Source organism: Momordica charantia, assembly GCF_013281855.1.
Source record: "Momordica charantia cultivar OHB3-1 chromosome 8 unlocalized genomic scaffold, Mcharantia_2.0 BLBB01000008.1, whole genome shotgun sequence".
Classification (NCBI taxonomy): domain Eukaryota; kingdom Viridiplantae; phylum Streptophyta; class Magnoliopsida; order Cucurbitales; family Cucurbitaceae; genus Momordica; species Momordica charantia.
In genome coordinates this window covers 27,213,066-27,234,692 of record NW_028275166.1, presented here as the reverse complement: position 1 = coordinate 27,234,692, position 21,627 = coordinate 27,213,066, and the positions used below count along the sequence as shown (strand labels likewise).

Genomic DNA, 21,627 nt, shown 5'->3' with positions numbered 1-21,627 from the left:
ACTGAATTTAATGTCCTACAATTGCATCAATTGTGGATATAGTTAACAAAGACAACTCATATAGTTTGAGAAATGTAAAATTTGCATCAATTGTGGATATAGTCAAGAGACTGCAAATATAACCGCTTTTGAAGCTGTAGAAGTGATAGTTGGATGCAATGGAAATTCAACCGATACTCATAAAATGCCACTAAATAATTTTTTAAACAAATCCCCTCAAAAAAATTTCTAACTTCTTTTGTTCATTGAATGCAATTTTCAGATGAAGAAAGAGAATTCTAAAATTTATCGAAATTTCATCCTCACACAAGGAAAAAGTTTCAAATTTCTCATTCGCATGGACAAATAGAATGAAAGAGATCGAGCAAAAGGACAATTTGTGGTTCAAGAAATGCATAGAATAGAAACGGAAGAATCTAACTAAGATGATAATGCTCTTGAAGTTTTACATGTTAAGAAAAAAGTTAGAGTAGAAAGTTAGTTATAAAAAATAGCATTCACATCTTGGTTATTTTTCCTTGTTTGACACACTTAATGTTGATTCATATTATTGTAAAATTAGATTTCATATTTTAATTGTTTGGTTTATTTTGAATTCAAATGTTATTATATATCTTATTACAATTTATTTTGTCTTTTATTATTAAAGTTTAAAAAATTAGCATACAAACAAATTAAAAGAATATATAATATTAAATGTAAATATAGAGAGCTACTAAATCTTATTTTTCATATTTAAATATGAAAAATAATAGTTGATATGAAAAAGATGTGAAGAAAAAAGTTCTTATAAAAGATGTGTTTGTAAAAAATGTCAAGATGTTATAAAAGAGAAAAAAAAAAGTGAAAACTAGAAAGAAAAAAAGTTTTCAACACAATCTATACGGTACGATAATAATTCAAATTCAAATGCCCCAAAATCAAATATCTAACTTAATTTTACATGCGGTCTTCAACAATCTTCCACCATTAAGAAAATAAGAAGAATGCTCTTTGTATATACTCTTAGTTTCGACAATTATTAAAAAAAAAAAAAACTTATCTTTTCAGTCTTTGACGAGCACTCTTGATATGTGCTGTTCTATTTAAATTGTTAAGTAGGTTTTTACCTCCGTGAAATCAATTTTTAAAATCATACCTTTTCAAAGAAAAAACCTCAATTTTGTAAATAATTAAAAGATTTCAATTTTTAGAAACATGTCTCTCCAAATTCCTCAAATTTTCAAATCATAACTATTTTTGAAATACTTTTTTCCATTTAAAAGGGCTTAATGAAAACTAACACATAGAAATGTAATCATCTCCAAAAACAAGAATTCAGGAAAACGAACGAGAACCTAAAGTCGTATAAAAAGGTAAGTCATACCAACTCTGTCATTTTGAAAATTCAATCTTTTTTTATAATTTTTATCATTTATCTCAAGTTGTATCTATATGACATGTCAAAATGTAGGCAAAAACCTTAAAAGTGCACCTTAAATTCAAGAATCCTTATTAAAAGTCACAAGCTTAGCTTAGTTGGGTAGTAATTGACAGTCCTTTCTAGCCCGGAATCCCCTTTTTCTTAAGTGTCGATATTTATGTTTTCAAAGAGATTGAAGACCTTGAGCAAACAAAGCAACGAAACTTTCCATCTCATCCTTCTCCTTAACCAATCCAATCTCCATCCCACCATCGCCATTTCCACTCTCAGTTAGAGAAATAATTACCGACGATTCATCAGCCGACACCAATTCCACCTTCCTCGGCTTCCCCCACCCAAAATCCGCACTGTAAACTTCATACTTGTGCGACCCACCAATTACAAGCAGGCCTTCTGGTAAAGCAGAAATATCAGTGTTATTGCTTGAATAATTATCTATGACAAATCTCCACTCCTCTGCCCCTTTCAAGGCTCCTTTTTCCAAACTTCTAATGACCTCAAATATTGCCTTGCCAGCCACAGCTGCCCCTTTATTTTCACTCAAAATCTCACTTCTTTCCATCAAAGCATAGCGAGGAACCAAACAATTTCCAAAGTAGTTTGGAGGAAGAGGCGGTTCCAAACGAGCTCTAACGTCCGCGGGGAATACGATTACCAAGCTTCCCTCTTTCAAGGCTTCGGTCTTGGCCATGCAGACGCAGAGGTAAGCAGTTGCCACCACAAACGAAGAGATATAATTATTGTGATAATCACAATTACTCTGCTGCTGCTGCTGCTTTAGAAGCCGTTGCTTTAGCTTTTGGATGTTTTGGGGACTCAACTCCAGAGTGCATCGGATTAAGGTGGGTGAAGTTTTGGGTAACTTGATGTTCAAGCTCCGGTTGTTGGGTCCTTCCTGGTTCAGCCATGCATTCGCGTAAGTTTCTGTAAGACCCGTCGGATCTTCGATAGATGGTCTGGGTTAAGAATGTGAATAAATGATTAAGTAGTTGAACGAGAGCTTTTGGTGTTGGATGTTAGTTAACATGTATAAGAAGCACTGATCTTCCTAAAAGTTACAATTCTTTATTTTAAAATATATATATATATATATATATATATCATCTTTTCTGTCCTCCATGGAGATAAAAACTAAGTGCTTACTCGTAAGTTAAGTAGGCATATCTTTTTAAGAAAAATGTTTAGGTGCCAACCAGTGACTTGGTGAGCACCTATATATCTATGACGGTATTATTTTTAATTTTTTTTAATCTTTGTTGTATCTCTCTTTTATTTGTAAAATAATCGATGGTCGTGCGCAAAAGATATAGTACCTAAGTATTTTTCATTTTTAATGGTAGTAAAGTAAGAAGATATCTACTTAACAATAAACGCCTAAATTTTATCCAAAAATTTAATAGAATTTCCAATTAATATTATAATACATACCATCCGATAACTAATTACTATTATTTTTATTTTACTATTGTTATTTTAGAAATGGTAGAGAAAAATGTATGAATACTTAATCTTTTGAGTTTAATGGTAGTAACAACCTGTCATATGTCGTGGTTGGAAAAGACAATTCTCCAGTGACGTGAAGAGTATTGCAAATACGAGCCCATGAATTGACAAACGAAGCTGAAGTTCTTCCATCCATAACTGCATGGTGAATGGTTATTCCAATAGAAAATCCTCTATTTCGAAACGCAGTGACTTGGAGAGCAATAACTGCGACCCGATCACAAGACATAGACAACTTAGGGACGAGAGGATGATATTCTGCAACATTACGAAACCCATTGCCAGAAAGATGGTGAAAGTCGGCGTCGGACTTGGCCACCGTCAACAAAACAGTGTCACCTTCGACAAACTCAACGGTGGGGAGGACGGAGTGGTGGGGCCAAAGGAGGTTCCCGGCGAGAGGAAGATAGCGGCCGAGAGCGAGCGAGAGGGAGGTTTTGAGCTTTGGGAGAATGGCGTCAAGAAATGAGACCTCAGTGTCAATGGATGGTAATTGGTAGAAGAAAAGTTGTTGAATTGGATGATGTTTCAAATAAAGGATGTCGAAGAAAGTGAGAGGAAGGGAGCTATGGGCAGGTGAAGGAGAAGGGGATACCCTACACACTTCAATTATGTTCAAAGATCCAAGGCCATCCATTTCCATGGAAACTCTTCTTTTGATCTTGTTCTAACTTTTTGGACAAAGATTAGATTAGTGATCAAAACTTGTGACTTCACTGTCATAATTATAAGTGTTTGGACGAATGGTTGATGAAAAAAATATTATTTCCCCGGAAAGAGTGGATCTATATGCACAATTATCATCAACATTATCATTGCTATTTTAAGTTAAATTATCTTCACAGATCCAAGACCATATCCCTTGAAACCCTCTCTACCGTCAAATTGGATGAATGTAAGGTAATGAGATGGTACACACCTTACTTTCTTCTTTAATTTGCATACTTTAATATTCTTTAGTTTTGCACCCTTTTTTCTTTTCTTTTTTTTTCCCTGCTTAGCGTTTCTATCTAAGAGTGAACAAAAAGTTTGAGACTTAAATGAGACTTAAAACTAAGATTAAAAGTGACCAATTTATCCTCCCTACCATCATTATTCAACATCTCTCTAAAATCCTTGTTAGGGATAAAAACAAACTAATAATACTATCTTAATCATTATTATTAGGGGTGAGCATCGGTCGGTCGGGTCGGTTTTTGACTAAGCCGACGCCGAAAACCGACATAGTCGGTTTCGGTCGGTCGGAAATTTTCTTTTTTACCTCTCTGTACAAACCGACCGTTTAACCGACCGTTCGGTCGATCGGTTTGGTCGGTTCTTAAAAGAAATAAGAGTTGTTCAGTGCTGTGTGATTGGAATGCAGGGAAGAAAGATAAGAAAGGGAAGAGAGGAAGAAAAAAGAGAAGAAAGGGAAGAGAGGAAGAAGAAGAATGGTGAGGAAGAAAGAGAAGATAGGTGGAGAGAGAAAACATGAATGAAAAGAAGAAATGAGATAAGAAAGAGAGAAATTGAAAAAGAAGGAATGACAATAAAAGAGCCACGTAGGTTCGAGAAGAAAAATGGGTTAAAAAGTAAAATATAATAATAAACAAATAAAAGTAAATATTTATATATAATTATATAATCCACGTGAATCATGTGAAATAGCATTTTTTTTCTTTTACATTTTTCACCCACGTGGCATTTTATTAGCCATTCCCTCTTTCTTTTCAACTCTTTTTCCCCCTCTTTTTTCCCTCTCTTTTTCTTTCTCCAACCTCCTCTTTCTCAGTTTCTCACTTTCTCACTTTCTCTCGTTTCTTCTCGTCAACTCTTACCCCTTCTTTTGTTTTTTCATTCCATCTATTCTCAGTTACCATTTTTTCTCTAATTCCTCTCTTGCAGCTCTCTCGTGGAAGGCTGGAATGAAATTTTATTATATTTTTTTCTTTTTTCTTTAATAAGTCGGTCGGTTGGTTCCTTTGATTTTTCACAGTGAAAAACCGACACCGACCGATTCATCTTTTAAACCGACGGTCGGATCGGTTTTTCGGTCTTCTATGCTCACCCCTAATTATTATTCCACACTATTAGATTATATTATTTGAAATAGGTTTCTTATTTGAATTATGATTTAGGATTATTTGAAATAAATAGGTTATTGAGTTTGTATCTATTCACAACCGGAAACTCTATTTGTTATTAATTCTCTTTATTTTCTCTATTCTCCTCAAAGTTAACATGGTATCAAAATCTCCAAAAGTGGACAGTGAATGAAATTTGCTGCCTAATTAGAGTTGGTCTGACTACAAATAATTTACAATCATTGAAGTTTTCAACATAAGTTAATTACACGAAGTTCAGCCAAAATGGCGGCATGGTATTTTTTTAGGTCCAAGTTTTCAATTGATTTTCGAATTGGTGAATTGTAAGGTTTGGAAACTTGAATTCTTTGAGTGGATTGGATGGCCCTTTCGTTTTCATGTTCAGCAAAATTAAATATTAGATTTCTTTTCCTCTTGTGCTTATTATTAGTGGTTCTTGAATTTTCAATTGCAAGTATTTTGAATCTGCAAGCAAACTTACAGATTGAGTTGTTGGCGTTGGCCCTATATATTTTTTTTTTTAAGAATAATATGTTAACTAATTCCACATCAACATTCTTTACTACTGTCGCACGTTATTATACTAAAATGTTAGTAGTCTTCAAGGATTTACAAACAATCTATAATGATTTCGTTCACTTTTCTCTCAAGAAAAATGTTCATGAATCATTCTACATGCTTCTTGAAACTCTTCAACGAAGGTTGGACAAAAGTTTCTCCGTAAATAACTGACGCAAATTTTCTATTAGGATAGATCCATTTTCTTGTAGTGACCCATGAAAGAACCCTCTCTCTCTACCCTCTGTACAAACAAAAGAAAAACTTCTCTATTGTGTGAAAAAAAAAGGAAAGGAAAAGGCTTGGTCCCTTAAATTAAAAGACCACTTATTAAATATTTACCAACTACGAGAGAAAAATAAAAGAATAAAAAATATATTAAAAATAATTAATTGTCAAACATTTACCCCTTGTTTGGAAGCTGGGATTTTCAAATCAGAATGATTTTAAAATCATTTCTCTTGTTTGGTTGGATTAAAAAAAAATGTAATTTGAAATCCAATATGATTTGAAATCTCATTTTATCCCAAAAAAATTTCCATCCAAAATAGGTAGGATTTGTTAGGATTTTAATTGAAAGTTGACCATATTACAATTTTACCCTTGAAATAATTGAAGAAATCAAACTGAACCAAAAAAAGAACGAGACCAACGTGGGGAGGATGAGATGAGATAAAAAGAAACGAAAATGGTGAAGGATGTATAAAAAGAAGAGAGAAAAGAGAGAAAGATATAGAAAGAGAAATGGAGAAGAAGGTATAAAAAGAAAAAGAAAAATGGAGATGAAGAAATAAAAGGGAGATGAACAAAGAGGAGGAATAAGAAAAAATGGAGGCAATGAGACAGGAGAACAAAAGATCATACAAAAAGAAGAGTAGAGTTTTGATACAGAGGAAAGTTATTACGATTGTTTTTTATAATTATAAAGGCGTAATGATAAAATAAATATTTTATTTTCATTTTCTATCATCATCCAAACAAAAAATTTTATTTTGAACTAATTTGAAATTCATCAAAATTTGTTAGGTTACAAACATAATTAAAAATTCGAAATTATTTCTACAATTTAAAAATCTGAAATTTGAAATAATTTCTCAGGATAAGTTCCTCCTGAAGAGTCAAGTTTTTTTTAAAAGGAAATGTCGGCGTACTAAACTAAGAAATTAAGACAATGCGTTTTGGGCTTTCTTTTGCTTTTAAGCCCACTAAGCTCCTTCATTTGGTTGTTATTTTGACTCCATTCTCCTAACAGATGTAGGCCGACCTGCTTTCAGGTTGGTGAAAATAACTAATTCTTTCTGTCTCGTTTAATTCTTATTTAACTTTCAATACGAAATATTTATAAAAATTTTTGGGAAATTATTTAAAATTTCTTTAACTACTTAAAAAATATAATTCTAATAGAAAATAACTCACCAAATTTTTCATTTTCTCATTTCTTTTCTTTGAATATATACCATTGAACGAACTAATAGTGAACTAGTTATAAAATCATATTTTTTATTAAATAAATTAATATCAAACATAAAGATTTACTATATAGTAATTGATATTAATTAAACTTTCCTTTTTAAATAATATTACTTGTATGGAACGTTATCTTCACATCAATATATTTGAAATTACATTCATATATGCTCATCTAACACAAAATTCTAGATTTGCCATTATGAACACCAACCATTTAATGAAAGCTAGTGAAAAATTAAAGTTTGAATATTAAAGACAACACAGAGAAGTAGGTAGGAATATGAAAAGTGAGAAATTAAATAATAGGATCCTCATATTTCTTCGCATCTTTTTGTTGATACATGAATCTAGCATAAGGTGTCAGGTCATGTCAATGAATGAGTCGAAGTGAGCTACCGACGAGATAGTGATCTAGAAATAGAATCTAGCATCGATCAATTATGTACCCTCCAAATTTCAAGTTAGAAGTTAGACCAACATGGTATAGAGTTTAACTTAATAAAGGTTGCATAGAGATTGTGTACGTTTGAAAATGTGGGACTCCACCTTATATAAAGGAGCTTCGGAAAGTGCAACCATATCACTCTGACACATGTATCTGTTGTCAACGAATTTTTCATAGCACCACCCACCTTCTTTAGAGCCGCAGAGTTGGCAAAATTTCCTTCGGAGTATCCCCATTTATAGCTGGATGGAAGCCGACATGGACTGTCTTTCAGGTCGATGAAAAGTACTAATTCTTTCCATGTCACTTTGTCTTGACTTAATTGAGTTGAGGTCCGAACATGTATGTGTTCCTAAACAAGCGGTACACACATGACAGGCTCGAACACACCGACAATAACACCTTCGACCTTACGAGTCCATAAATACTAGTAGAAGGGTTTGGCAAAGAAAAACACCCACAATATATTCCTCTTTTATTCTCCACTAATTCCCACACATATCATTCCTCTCAAAACCAAAAAGAATGAAGACACTTCCGATCACAGGCCTTTGGCTTTTGGTGGTGGCGATCATGGCGCTTCTCACCGGAGCTCATGTGGCAGAGGCGGTGACTTGCAGTCCTTTGCAGCTGAGCTCGTGTGCCGGGGCAATTTCATCGTCGACGCGGCCATCGGCCAGTTGTTGCAGTAAGCTGAGAGAGCAAAGGCCATGCCTTTGTGGGTACTTGAAGAATCCAAACTTGAGGCCTTACGTGCAATCTCCCGGCGCCAAAACTGTTGCTTCTGCCTGTGGCGTTGCCTTCCCCAGCTGCTAGACCCATGCTTGGGGATCGAAAATGGGCTTAACTTCTTATGGAAATTAAGTTGCATGGTACCTATTACAAAATCAAAACTAGTATGAATAAAAGGAAAATGATCATAAAATGTCTACTTTATCTATGCTTTAATTTTTATATGTTTTGTCTAAAAAAAATTGTCTTTAAACATGAACTATCATTATTACTATAAAAGAAATGAAATATTGTGACAATAAGAAAGTCGATGCATCATTGTGTCATTTGTAGTCCTTTTTCAACCCAGCACCACAATACAAACACATGATCTCCCGCTCTGATACCAATTCAATGATGAATAACTATCACTCAACCCAAAATCTTAAACTTATATATTGGGTAAACTTAATTCATTTACAAGTCTCCCAACAAAAATACAGAAAGAAAAATATTTAGGTGATTACTGATCAGCACTCTAACCACCATTAAATTTTTTCACACGTATTTGAAAGAGAAATGAATAAAAAGGGATTTTCTTTTCCATTTTTCAAATAAACTAAGAAAATGTAAAATTTTGATTGTTGGTTAGGCGTAGCAATCACTTGAGTGTTGTTCTTAAAGAAATGCACAGGTGAAAGTTAGTGTTTAGAAGTTTAACTTTAAAAGATAGAAAAAAAAAAAAAAAGTTAACTTAGACGTGGCGCCGCTTCATAACTGTTTCATATTTTTTGTTTCCTATTTATTTATAAATTATGGTGCTCCCTAGGAAATGATATCCAAAAAATGATATTTTCTCACCATTTATTGGGTATGTTTTTCACATTTCTTAGAAAACACTCCCAATTTGTAAAAACAAAAACAACTATTTTTTTCCCCAAAAGTTGACTTAGGTTTTGATAATGTGATTACAAAACAAAGAAATGCATGGGTGGAAGTATTGGTTGTAAGCTTAATTTTCAAAATCACATAACCAAAAATAAAATAGTTATCATGGCCTTACAGTCTGAGGAGTGGCATTCCATTACAATTATCTACTTTCTAGATCAAGAAATTGAATTTCAATTATCTGTGGAAACATAATAAATTGGTATTTTAAATTTCGATGAGTTTTAGATTGAGCAAACTTTTAAAATTTTATAATTATATATTTAAATAATGTAATTTTAGATGAGAAATTAAAAATTTGGTTGAAATTGTGTATACACGATTTTAACCCAACTATCGTAGATTGACCTAATAATACTGGAGCATGGTATAAAAAGGTAAAGAAATTTTTATAGGATGATCAATTATTTAAATCTACATACCTATCTAAGATATTAAAATCTTACACATTTTTTAAAGGTTTATGAAACACGATTTCAAAATCATTGCAATGTACAGAATAATAATAATAATAATAATAATAATAATAATAATAATAAATAATACCCTAAATTTATAGTCATGTATTGGAGAAATGCATCCCAAGCCAAAATATCACAATTCACAAGTACAACCACGTCCTAGACCATGGCAAGAAAAACTATAACCAAAATTTTTGTTTTCTGGCATTAATTAGGAACCTATGCTCATGTAAGTCACCTTTTACTAAAATGGATGTAATTATATGTAAATCTAAACTAATAACATAATAAATTAAGAAACTGTCAGGTCCTATGATTGTTTAGTTGGTTAACTATTCATGATAGTACTATTATCGGCATTTAACCAACTAGACAACCATCAATTCGTATTGAACATCGTGTCGTTGGTTAAAGATTTTAAACTCAAAACTATAATATTTTTTATTTAACATATATATATTCTATCTCATAAACTATTCAAATTGAGTTTAAAAAACATGGAAAAATAGGTATTCAAACTCACAGCTTATTGATAATATATATTTAATCAATTATGCTATATTCTGGTTATCTTTTTTTTTTTTTTAAATTTAGCTTAAAAGCTAAAGTTTTTTTTTTCGGAGGAATAAAAAAAAAAGCTAAAGTTGAATTTGGAACTTTTTGTAAAAAATGGAGGGACTAACCTACAGTACTTGTCGGTAGAGAAATAAACACAAACCCAACAAACAAGCTATAGACCCACTTGATAAGAATGAAGCCCACGAGCAAAGGAGAAATTCTAGATGGGCAAAAATAAGAACGGAAACCTGAATTCATAAGTCCAATAGAGGAGTGGTGGCACGGAACCCGACCAACCAAGACCTGACATAGGCCGACCAGTGGTCAGCCGACGACCGTCCGACGTTTGGAAGAATAGGCCCCGTGCGTAAGCCAATAAGATTCTTTCTCTTTGCATTCCGCCCGCGATGATGCTACATCCAAAGTTCAAGTTAACTAGGTTTCTTAGGAAGAATAGGATATAGATTCTTATAAATAGAAGGGAGAACTCAACCCTAAAGGGTCGTTTGTTTCGTGGAAATCCCATGAGACAGACATCTAGATTCCCATATTTATTTTGCGGGAATGTAAGATATTCAGGTATCTCAATATGCCCGATTATCCAAGGATATCCACACGGGAGGCATCCGAGTTGTTTTGGATGCCCTTTTGAAATATGGATTTCCATGATTCCCATGTCGAAAACATCCTATGTTGATATTTTTGCCCCTTCATTATTTTTTTTATATTTTGTTTTATCAAATTTCTTTACTTTTATTTGTAATTTTATAATTTAGATAAGTTAATGTACTAAATAATAAATAATTTTATGCAATTAAGTATATTTATATATTACATGTACATCTAAAATAAACTTCAATTAAATTATATAATATCTTCCTTTACTTTTAATATTTGGAAGCAATATTTTTCTATTGATCAGTTTATATTTGATATTTTCCTCCTTAAAAGAATATAATTTGATAATATAATAAATGAATTTCATTTTAGAAAACATTAATTATATAATGGTATATTTTGGAAAATATTAAAGTAGAGAATGATATTTATATTCAATATTAATATTCGTAAGGACATTTTTGGAACATTATATAAATTTAGAACATTTCCATGAATAAATAATTAAAACAAATATGGTTATCCAGATATTTCCAGACAATTTAATATTTTTTTACGAAACAAATGTACTCATATCGGACATGTAAAATTAAGGACATTTAAAATTTGAGACGTCTACCTTCCAAAAAAATAAATGATGCTTATTCAGTTTGCAAGTCAATCCAACCAATCAAATTTAAGCATCGACAATATTTAAAATGCAATGAAGGAACTAAGAGGCTAAAAAATTTTTAGGAACCAATACAATGCGTTTAACCTCAATATGTATTTTTAAAATATTATAGCATTCAAACTTAATTCGAAGGATGTTTAAAAAATGTTTGAAATCTTATTATTAAAATATTATTTTTGAAGTTTTGAGAGATTACTTTTGCAATAAGTTTAAAAGTTTTTTTTCCCCCAACGGCACGGGAAATAAGTTTGAAAGCTATAATCCTTTTAAAATAGTAATACTAAAAAAAAAATTCCCAAATATTTAAGCTTGTAACTTATCTAAATTAAAATGCCTAAAAAAAAAACTTATCTTTTTTTTTTTTAAAGAAAATTGTCTAAATTAAAAATTCTAGTAAATTGTAACTCCGCTGTCATTTTCTCACTCTCCTTCTTCCCCATCGAAACCCTAGTCCCCAAAACTCCGTCACTTACGTCGCAAGCCCTAGCCTCCGGATTCTCCATTTTCTGCGCAATGGTTCAGCCAACAAATCCTTCCAAATTGCGATGGGGGGAGCTAGATGACGACGATAGTGATCTTGATTTTCTCCTTCCACCGAAGAAAGTTATTGGGCCAGACGAAAACGGGTTGAAGAAAACTGTTGAGTATCAGTTTAACGAAGATGGTAATAAGGTCAAGATCACAACGACCTCTCGGACTCGCAAGCTTGCGCATGCTCGCCTGAGCAAACATGCCGTGGAGCGCCGATCTTGGGCCAAGTTCGGCGATGCTGTGCATGAAGATGTCGGCAGTAGGCTCACTATGGTCTCCACTGAGGAGATTCTTCTGGAGCGCCCTCGTGCTCCTGGTTTGCTTTCGAAAACTCTTGAATTACGTTGCTTTCGGATTTGCATGTATTTGTTTGCTGTGGCGGCAAGTACTTTTAATTTAGTTATGAAAGTGTGCCATTTGTTTCTATGTGGGAGCTTTGTAGAATTTCCTACAGCTGGAGAAAAAGAGGGGTTTTTCTTAAGGTTGCAGTGGTGTTTGAGCTTTAGAAAACTGTGATACTTGATTACTGGAAGTGTGTAAACGTATTTGGTTTACAATTGAAACGAAAAGAGAGAATTGCCTTTAATGGTGTGAAGAGGGTGACATAATTTCCGCAACTTGCATATGGGTTATGTTCTTTTGGGAATTACAGGGTTATGCTTTGAACTGAATACTTAAAATCTTCCATATTATTTTCTCTATATAAACCCCCAAATCCCAATGATATTCTGTTCAAGGGAGATATTAAATCCTAGGGATCTCTCTGTGCCTTTCTTTTGACATTTTGGTTTGTAAATGTGCTTTTTGCACTTCTAATAGGTGATATCGGTGTTGTTTGTTCTCTGTACGGTACACTTTTGATACTCTGCTCACATTAATCCTTTATTGGCGAAATGAAGCATATCTTATTTCCTTGTTACAGCCTTGTTACAGTAAGATTTCTTTTAAAGAATGAAAACGATTACAGGTAGCAAACCAGAGGAGCCAAAGGTTGCAGGAGACCCTTTAGCTCAATTGGGAAAGGGTGGTGCTGTTCTTATGGTCTGTCGTACTTGTGGTAAAAAGGGTGACCATTGGACCTCAAGGTGCCCTTACAAGGACCTGGCACCACAAGCTGATGGATTGGATAAGGCTGTTGCACCAGAGGCTACCACCGCTGCTCCTGGTGCAACAAAGGGAACGTATGTTCCTCCTGGTTTGAGACCCGGGGCAGAGAGGACTGGAACTGACATGAGACGTAGGAATGATGAAAACTCTGTTCGTGTGACCAACCTTTCAGAGGACACTAGAGAGCCTGACTTGCTTGAGCTTTTCCGACCTTTCGGTGCTGTTAGCCGAGTTTATGTTGCTGTTGATCAAAAGACTAGCATGAGTAGAGGATTTGGTTTTGTGAACTTTGTGAACCGTGAGGATGCCCAAAGATCAATTAACAAACTCAATGGATATGGTTATGATAATCTCATCCTTCGAGTTGAGTGGGCCACTCCAAGGGCGACTTAAGGTAGGATTTCTCTCAAAATCTCTTGTGATTTGCTTACTCTTGTAGTAAGATGTTTCTATCCTAACATTTTGTTAATGCCTTTGAGATTCCTTGACCCAGAAAATGATTTAATCAAATTCTTTCTGTCCTTGATAATCTAATTCTAGTTGTAGTAGAATTAACTCAATGTCTCTGTGAGTTTACTTATCTGATTTGTTGAAGTCGGGAGGAACGGCAATGTTTATCACATTTTCTTAGAGCGAAAATAGTATAGAAAATAAAATATGAAAAAACGTGAAGGAAAAAACATTGCTACTGATGAAGCTTCATACTTTATTGGACACCATGTTTTGACATTTGCACATTTACAATCTTGAGAATAAGCCATATGATATAATATGTTCCATATTTGTTAAGCAGGCGTGAGAAGCAATACTATTCAGTCTCAATGAAAGTGGGGTTCAAGAAATAAAGCTATCCTATTCAGTCAAATTCTGCCTTTTAATTTTGAGCCTCTGAAATATGTCTGAGGTTCAGTCCCAAGGTACTAGAGGTGCTTTTGATCAAGAGAAAATCTCTATTATGTTCTGGAATTGGTTTTGGAATTTGTGTGTCGTTACTTGGTGTTTAGTACGGTGGAGCCCAAATTTATATAACATTGCTTATTGAGTAAGTTGTGAGTTTAAGATTTTATTAGAGATAGTACTCCGAAGGGGGCAACCCAATTGACAAGGGTTTGGGATCTTTTGGTTATACCGGTTTATTGGTAGAACGGTTCATCAAATCAATACGAACAAATAGAAAAATGTTATGTTATTTTGTTGCAAAGGTAAACTTGTGGGATTTTAAATTTTTGGTTGGCATTCAACCATGGTATGAATGTATTTGTTTATAAGTTTTCATACTTTTACACTTGTCTCAAGTACCACTGTTAGGCTTGGGCCAGCTCAGGTTGGTTATTAGCAAGGGTGAAATCGGGTCGGGTTTTGGGGAAAATCAACCTGAATTGAATCTGTTTCAGTCAAAACCGAACCAACTTTAAAGTTTTTGGGTCAAACCCGACCCTTATTGAATTTGGTTTTTTTTTCTCTCTCTCTCTCTCCTTCTAAACCTAGAATTTTTTCCCTTCTAACCCTAGAATCTTTTTAATGAAAGCAACACATTAAACCCACCATTCCAAAACCAGAAACTTCCTTTTTTTTCTTTTTTTTTTTGGGGAAACAAGACATTGGATTTGATGAAAAAGATTGGGTCAAGAAAATAGTGGTGTATTGAGTCAAAAAATTGGGTACTATCGGAAATTCCGAAATTGAGTCTCCTTCTCTCCTCACCACACCATTGGTCATTGCCACATCTTCATTCGAGAAAGCCAAGAGATATTCGTCCACAGCGAAGTGGTGTACTGTGGGAAAAAAATTTTGGGTCCTCGGTTCATTGGCTGCCGAAGAGAAAAGTCACTGCCTATATGGAAGATCTCGGTCGATGCCTTGGTTTACGTGGGTAGTTGTCGTTGGGCCGTTCATAGAGAGAGGGGGACGGGATCACCTGGGTTGAGTCGTGAAGAGTGGGAGGAGGGGGGACTGAAAGCGAAACCTACTGTCGGTTCAAATCAAACTAAATCGAAAACATTCGGTTCAGTTTGAATTTGGTTCGGTCAACATTTTTATTAAACCGAACCAACCCGAATCAGCTCGGTTCAGTTTATTTCACCCCTAGTAATCTAGTTATTAGATAAATCTGCGACTTTTATTTTTTTTTATAATTATTAATTTAATTTTTATGAAGTCTGAGTGTTTTTTTGTCCTTCCCCTATTAATTGACTTGTCAATGACGATACAAAATGAGATCTTGTAATGTTGCTTGTAGTCAAACCAACATTGCTCTTTAAAAAAACTATTGGCATCTTAGTTTGCCCCTCTTTCTAATTGAATGGATGACTTTTGTAGCTTTGTTGGTTAGGATATTTCGGTGTCTCGAGTTATAAAAATTTCTTTCTAGAAAAGAATGTCCTTATAAAAATAAAAACATCAAAATTATTTTTAAAAAATAATAATTTATGCATAGTATTTGAAAGATGGACAAAATATACTCCAAAACAATCCCAAAAAAAAGTGGAAATAGAAAATATAAAAGATTTGGATGAAAATACGAAGGTTGGTCTTTAAGGTAACTTTAGCATAAGACATACGTAACTCAAATGGAAAATATAAAGGTCACAGATTAAGGGTACCTAATAGTAGGTAAATTTATAAACTCATTCGGTCAGAGGTTTAAATTCATCTCCCCGCTTTCTTTGTTTAGTACAACAAAATTTTTCCACTTATGACTTGACTCATAAACAAGGTTTTAAATGTCAATGTCAATATCTCAATTTCATGAAAATATCAATAAAATGTCGATATCGATGGATATTTCTGTAAAAGTTAATAAAAATAAAAAAAATCATAAATAAATATTTAAATAAATAAATAAATAAACATTTTTCTATTTTCCTATTTTTAAATTAGTCAAAAATAATCCATCTTAATATTATGTATATATTAGTGACATTTTGTTGATACTTTTCACATTTTGTCGATTTTCTTGTACTATGAAAGAAATGTCGATTTACACCTTATGTCGATGTCGAACTCATGAAAACATGGATATGTCGATGGAAATGTCGACGTGTCGACGAATATTTAAAATCACGCTTATAAATTAACCATTAAATTCCTGACACTTCATTTTCTTTATTTACCATTCATTTATCTATCTTGTATTTTGTATCAATATTTACATTCAAAAACCTTTTGTAGCAGTAAAAAACAAAAACAAAAATCACGTGCAAATAAATACTTTTTTTCTTTTTTTTTTCCCTATTTACATCAATTAAGACTAAATATTACAATATGCTTAAAATTGAAAAGAAAAAGTGAAAATTACAATCACGTTCATCAACTTGTCACCGACAATCCAATAACTATTCTTTTTTACTTTTTATATAAAACAAACAAAACATATACCTTTTTCTTTTTACTACAAAAAACATATACTTTTTTTTTAATTTACTTAAACAACTAGATGAAAATCATATCATAATCAAAATACAAGTAAAAAAATAAAATTACAAAATTCTTTCTCCTTTCTTTCCTTCAAGGACAACAGTGGAGATTCGAACTCACGACTTTTTTGTCAGGGATAAGTACTCTAACCAGCTGAGTTATGTTCAAATTGACTTCTTTTCTTCAACCTTTGAACATGGTCAAAATATACAAAAATAAAATTAAAAAGGTTACTTGAGCATAACTCTACGGTTAATGTATTAATAATCTCTTTTATAAGTTTTTTTTTTTCAATGAGTTTAACGGTTGTAGTCGAATCAGTCGGACTTTTGAAGGGTAATCTCTTTCCTAAATTGAAGGGTCGAATTTCCACCAACAATTGTAATATTATAGTTTATACATAATAACTTTTTTTTAAAAAAAAAAAAGGAAAAAACCCTTAACAAGTTAATAGGGAGATGGAAAATATTCAATGGCCTACCAAAGTTGGACAAAGGTAGCCTTAGCTTTTGGGGATATATTTAATCTTCCTATCTACTCTTGTCTTTTGGTTCATTCCCTTCTTATAATACATTTAATCTCTATCTCTTAGATGTGGTTGGAGTTCTTTTTCTCCAACCAAATTATTTATAATATAAATTATCACTTTAATAATCATTCAATAATTTAAACAAATAAAGAATATTTTTTTTAATTATATACATCTAATCACTACGAGAATATAGGCAAGAAAAAAAAAACTAAAAAAACTCTTCGAAGGCCTACGTCCCATGGAAAAAATTGTCCTCGACCTGTAGGTCCTAACACAAGATTAAATTTTAAGTTCTTTCAAAATGGTATCTCACTGATGGTTCGAGCCTTTAGAAGGAGACTCTCTATTTATAGTTCTCGTATAAGTTGAATTATTTGAAATTAGAGTAATCTTCTATGGGTACGTGATTATTTTTTTTTGTTAATTTATTTTTAAATGTTTTTAATAAACAAATATAGGTCACTTCAAATAAATAAATAATAATTAGGGAGGTTTTCTGTTTATTATTATACATAGCTAACTTTTGACTATTTTATTCTAAGTGGTTGAGAAGTATGCATCTTGCACATGTTACACACTCAACATTTAGAAAATTTGACAAATCTACCCCCAATTTTAACTTATTCTTGATGTTTGTACCTCTCTCAGTCATTTAAAACAATGGACAACATGTCTGGTATCCTCTGAAAAAAAGAAGAAAAAAAAATGGTCTGGTCTCTATAATAATATAATATTGTTAATTTCATTTCTAATTCAACGTAGTTTAATTTATAGATTTTACTTACCAATCCTCTTTGTTCATATAGTTAAATGATCTTGGAAAAACTCAATATTTACCCTTAATTTGATAATTAGGTGATACAATTTTTATCTTAAAATTTTAGTTTTATCGAATTAGATATTAGTGTTGCAATTTTCACCGTAGCAGAACTTAACATCACACCAATGTGCGTGTAGATATTTCATCGGATTCTGTATCAATAAATTCAATCCTAATATTTTATTTCTTCGAATCCTAATTTACCTTGAAAGGTAAAAATAGTGTTTTAACTACACGTCGATTAACGCTGTTTATTTATCTTGTGAAATTCTAATCTTCTCTCTCTAGACTCAAAGTATCTTCTCTCTCTATAGATTTAAGTATTTCTCTCTCTTTAAATGAGTACTACATAATTCCCTCTCTCTCTCTTGTTTCTCTCTCTCTCCAATGATGCTCCACGGCCAAGCAAATCAAAATCCGGAGCTCCGGCCCGGCAAAAATGGGCAATACAGAACCCTAATGGCCGTCCTCGGCGGAGCATTGGCCCTATTAATCCTCACCACAATTCCCCTCTCCTTCCCTCTCCTCAATTACTCCCTCGTCCTCCTCAAGACCTCCCTCGAGTCCCCCGCCGCCGCCGCCGCCGCCTCCTTCCGCCCCCAAATCTTCTCCACCGACATCCCCATCCTCTCCGCCCCCCACTGCGATCTCGCCGCCGGCGACTGGATCCCCAACCCTAACCCCTCCGCCGCCCCTCCCTACGACAACCGCTCCTGCTGGGCCATCCACGAGCACCAGAACTGCCTCAAGTACGGCCGCCCCGACGCCGGATTCCTCCGCTGGCGGTGGCGCCCCGACGCCTGCGATCTCGCGCCCTTCAATCCGGCGCAGTTCCTGGAGCTCATGAGGAATAAGGCGTTCGCCTTCGTCGGTGATAACATCGCCAGGAACCATGTTCAGTCGCTCATCTGCCTCCTCTCTAAGGTTAGATTCAATTATTGCCTTCTTTTTTTTTTCTTTTCACTTTTTTGACATTTGTGTGTGAAATTTTGACTTAGTTTCCTTTGGAAAAAACAAAGAAAATCTAAATTTGATTTTTTAAAACTAGTCTCTCTTTTTTCTCTCTAATTTGGTTAAATTACCAATTTGGATCCTATTTTTGATTTGGTACCTTTATTTTCAAAAGTTTTAGTATAGTCCTTTGTTAGTATATTGAGAGCGGAGATTCGAACGGAGGATCAATTAGTACATCAGGATTAAAAGCACACTAATTACCATCTCTTACCTTTTCACCCATAAAAATTCACCACCTAGTGCACTAAAATTTTATATAAAATATACAGTAAAGAATTAATTTATTCTTGTAATTGCTATTTTTATTTCAAACACTTAATTTTTATGTGATCATTACCGATCACAGAAATTTTTACCCGAACAAATTAATTTTTCATGTTTATATAAAATTTTAGTGTACTCAATTTTATGAATGATAAAAGAAGACAACTAGTGTTTTTAATTAATTGAATTATGTTCCGATTGACGTATCGTAAAATCCTTTTAACGGTGCAAATAAAAACATGTCACTGGTCAGGATTTTTCTTCGGAAAAAAACTTTTTCTAATAAAATTTTTAAAAAGTAATTTTATATTAATTTTAAAAGTAAGAAATCATATAAAAATCTTCTCATTTCTATGATTCATCTACAATTTAAAAATGTTTCACAGAAGAAAAAAAAAAAGAGAGAGAGAGAAAAAAAAAAACCAAAATTATAACAAATAGAGACCATTTTATGAATTCTTACACCAAACCATCAACTTAACCCTATGGGAATTTTGATTCATTAATTTTCAATTAAATCCACAAAAAATAACAGTGAACGTACAAAAAAAAAGACCAATTAATCCCGCAACACACCCATGTGATATTGATCTAAATAAGGTATTTAATATTATGAGAATCTTTACAGAGAACAATGAATTTCTCAATACATCTAATCTAATCTTTCTTGGAAATAAAATATGTTTATTGCTTTTAATGATTTTTTTCTACTTTTTTTGGTTTATTGTTTTGCGTCCCACTTTTTAATAGCACCAGGATCAAAATGGAATTTGAAAGTTGAGATTGAAATGAACTAAAGTCATAAGTATAATAAATAAAATGGATCAAAATAATATTTAAATCTACTCTAAAACCAATTTTAGAAGTATCAACTTTAGTTCAATGTTTTAATTTGTTACCATAGAAACCATATGTTATCAATTTTCATTGTAATTGACAATTTTTAATACATTTGAAATATGATTGATAACTTTTAAAGATTAGGACAAATTAAGGACCTTTGATATATTTAGCAAAAAAAATTAAACCAACTAAATTATATAAAATAATGCTTCTTCTTTTGCTTAGTTGGTTGCAACTTTCTACCTACCTTTTAAAATTTTCAATTTTACTTTCAATATTTTTATTTACCATACATTTTAATAAAAATTTCTATTTATTATTAAAAAATAAAAAACAAAGATTCGAAGTATTAAAACATAAATTTAAAATCAAATACATATGTCGAGACATTTTGCATACTTAAGGTCAAGACATTCTTTTTAGTTGAACGATTTCAACCTCTAACTTCTTTTATTGAGGATCTATGTCTTAACTAGAAAATTATTCAAAACAACTATCTCTTAATGAGTGCTAAACTCTCAAACTTTCCCCCTTTTGTTCAAACGAAGGGCACAAACACCACACAATAGCGTGAAATTTACTTCATTCTATTACTCATCAATTTTCATTTTCAGCTAGAGTATCCAATCGACGTTTCACCCGGCCGAGACGAACACTTCAAGAGATGGAAATACATGTCCTACAACTTCACAATGGCCTTTTTCTGGACATCCCATCTGGTAAAATCCGAAGAATCGACAAAAACAGGCATCTTCAATGTATACTTGGATGAGTTTGACGAAGCATGGACTTCCCAAATGGCTGGATTCGACTACATGATGATCTCGGCCGGGCAATGGTTTCTCCGCCCTCTGCTTTTCCACGAACACGGCCGAGTCATCGGCTGCCACGACTGCTTCCTCAACAACGTCACCGAGCTCGGAATCTACCACGGCTACAGAAGGGCGTTCAGAACCGCCTTCAAGGCCATTCTGAGCTCAGAGAGCTACAGGGGCATCACCTACATGAGAACCTTTGCCCCACCACACTTTGAAAATGGGCTGTGGAATGAGGGTGGAAACTGTTTGAGAACAGAGCCATTCAAGAGCAAAGAGTCGCCATTAGAGGGTCAGAATTTGGAGCTCTATATGACCCAAATGGAGGAGTTTAGGAGAGCTGAGAGGGAAGGGAGGAAAAAGGGGTTTAAATTCAGGTTGCTTGATACAACACAGGCCATGTGGCTCAGACCAGATGGGCACCCAAGCAAATATGGGCATTGGCCACAGGAGAATGTGAGTTTGTACAATGATTGTGTTCATTGGTGCCTGCCTGGCCCCATTGACATATGGAGTGATTTCTTGCTTCACATGCTCAAAATGGAAGGCATCACATCAGCTCAGGAGAGGGCTCAGTTTGCTCATCAAACAGAGTTGAATCAGAGATGAGTTTTGTTATACTTATATAGTACTGCATTTTTTCTTTTTTTTTTTTGGTCTTGTTTGTTGTGGTTTTGATTCTTTATATTTATTATTGTTACATTCACACCTCTTCATCTGTATTACTCTTACTGAGAGAATGAATGTCAATAAACAACACATTCAACACAAGTTTGCATCATATTCATATTTTGTATTTTGTCTTGTTTTAGCTTTGATTCCTTAAAAGTTT

At 33.3% G+C, this 21,627-nt stretch overlaps 4 protein-coding genes across 5 annotated transcripts; 3 read left to right on the top strand and 1 right to left on the bottom strand.

Moving 5' to 3' along the window:
- Nucleotides 1–1,377: 1,377 nt before the first annotated feature.
- Nucleotides 1,378–3,708, bottom strand: LOC111013187 (phenolic glucoside malonyltransferase 2-like). Its single transcript, XM_022287585.2, has 2 exons — nucleotides 2,959–3,708; nucleotides 1,378–2,379 (listed from the first exon to the last, which is right to left on the bottom strand). Exons 1-2 carry the CDS (start codon nucleotides 3,567–3,569, stop codon nucleotides 1,587–1,589), a joined length of 1,404 nt encoding a protein of 467 aa, XP_022143277.2. The 5' UTR covers nucleotides 3,570–3,708; the 3' UTR covers nucleotides 1,378–1,586.
- A 4,212-nt stretch (nucleotides 3,709–7,920) lies between these two features.
- LOC111013188 (non-specific lipid-transfer protein 2) lies at nucleotides 7,921–8,541 on the top strand. The gene has a single exon (XM_022287586.2). The coding sequence runs from the start codon at nucleotides 8,009–8,011 to the stop codon at nucleotides 8,297–8,299; it is 291 nt and encodes a 96-aa protein (XP_022143278.1). The 5' UTR covers nucleotides 7,921–8,008; the 3' UTR covers nucleotides 8,300–8,541.
- Nucleotides 8,542–11,854: 3,313 nt separating this feature from the next.
- Nucleotides 11,855–14,291, top strand: LOC111013305 (uncharacterized). Of its 2 annotated transcripts, none has more exons than XM_088128337.1 (3): nucleotides 11,855–12,299; nucleotides 12,951–13,484; nucleotides 13,881–14,291. In XM_088128337.1, exons 1-2 carry the CDS (start codon nucleotides 11,966–11,968, stop codon nucleotides 13,481–13,483), a joined length of 867 nt encoding a protein of 288 aa, XP_087984463.1. In that variant the 5' UTR covers nucleotides 11,855–11,965; the 3' UTR covers nucleotide 13,484; nucleotides 13,881–14,291. The 2 variants fall into 2 exon arrangements, with proteins under 2 accessions (XP_087984463.1, XP_022143427.1); XM_022287735.2 differs by having other exon boundaries at nucleotides 11,856–12,299; nucleotides 13,884–14,291.
- A 3,868-nt stretch (nucleotides 14,292–18,159) lies between these two features.
- LOC111013213 (protein trichome birefringence-like 19) lies at nucleotides 18,160–21,606 on the top strand. The gene is made up of 2 exons (XM_022287621.2): nucleotides 18,160–18,783; nucleotides 20,595–21,606. Exons 1-2 carry the CDS (start codon nucleotides 18,247–18,249, stop codon nucleotides 21,402–21,404), a joined length of 1,347 nt encoding a protein of 448 aa, XP_022143313.2. The 5' UTR covers nucleotides 18,160–18,246; the 3' UTR covers nucleotides 21,405–21,606.
- The last annotated feature ends 21 nt before the right edge of the window (nucleotides 21,607–21,627 follow it).

Excerpts from the sequence above, each read along its gene's own strand:
- LOC111013188 (XM_022287586.2), top strand. The coding sequence starts at position 8,009 with ATGAAGACACTTCCGATCACAGGCCTTTGGCTTTTGGTGGTGGCGATC.
- LOC111013305 (XM_088128337.1), top strand. The coding sequence starts at position 11,966 with ATGGTTCAGCCAACAAATCCTTCCAAATTGCGATGGGGGGAGCTAGAT. Across the intron at positions 12,300-12,950 it reads GGAGCGCCCTCGTGCTCCTG|GTAGCAAACCAGAGGAGCCA; the intron begins GTTTGCTTTCGA and ends AAACGATTACAG.
- LOC111013187 (XM_022287585.2), bottom strand. The coding sequence starts at position 3,569 with ATGGAAATGGATGGCCTTGGATCTTTGAACATAATTGAAGTGTGTAGG. Across the intron at positions 2,380-2,958 it reads CCAACCACGACATATGACAG|ACCATCTATCGAAGATCCGA; the intron begins GTTGTTACTACC and ends TTCTTAACCCAG.
- LOC111013213 (XM_022287621.2), top strand. The coding sequence starts at position 18,247 with ATGATGCTCCACGGCCAAGCAAATCAAAATCCGGAGCTCCGGCCCGGC. Across the intron at positions 18,784-20,594 it reads TCATCTGCCTCCTCTCTAAG|CTAGAGTATCCAATCGACGT; the intron begins GTTAGATTCAAT and ends TTTCATTTTCAG.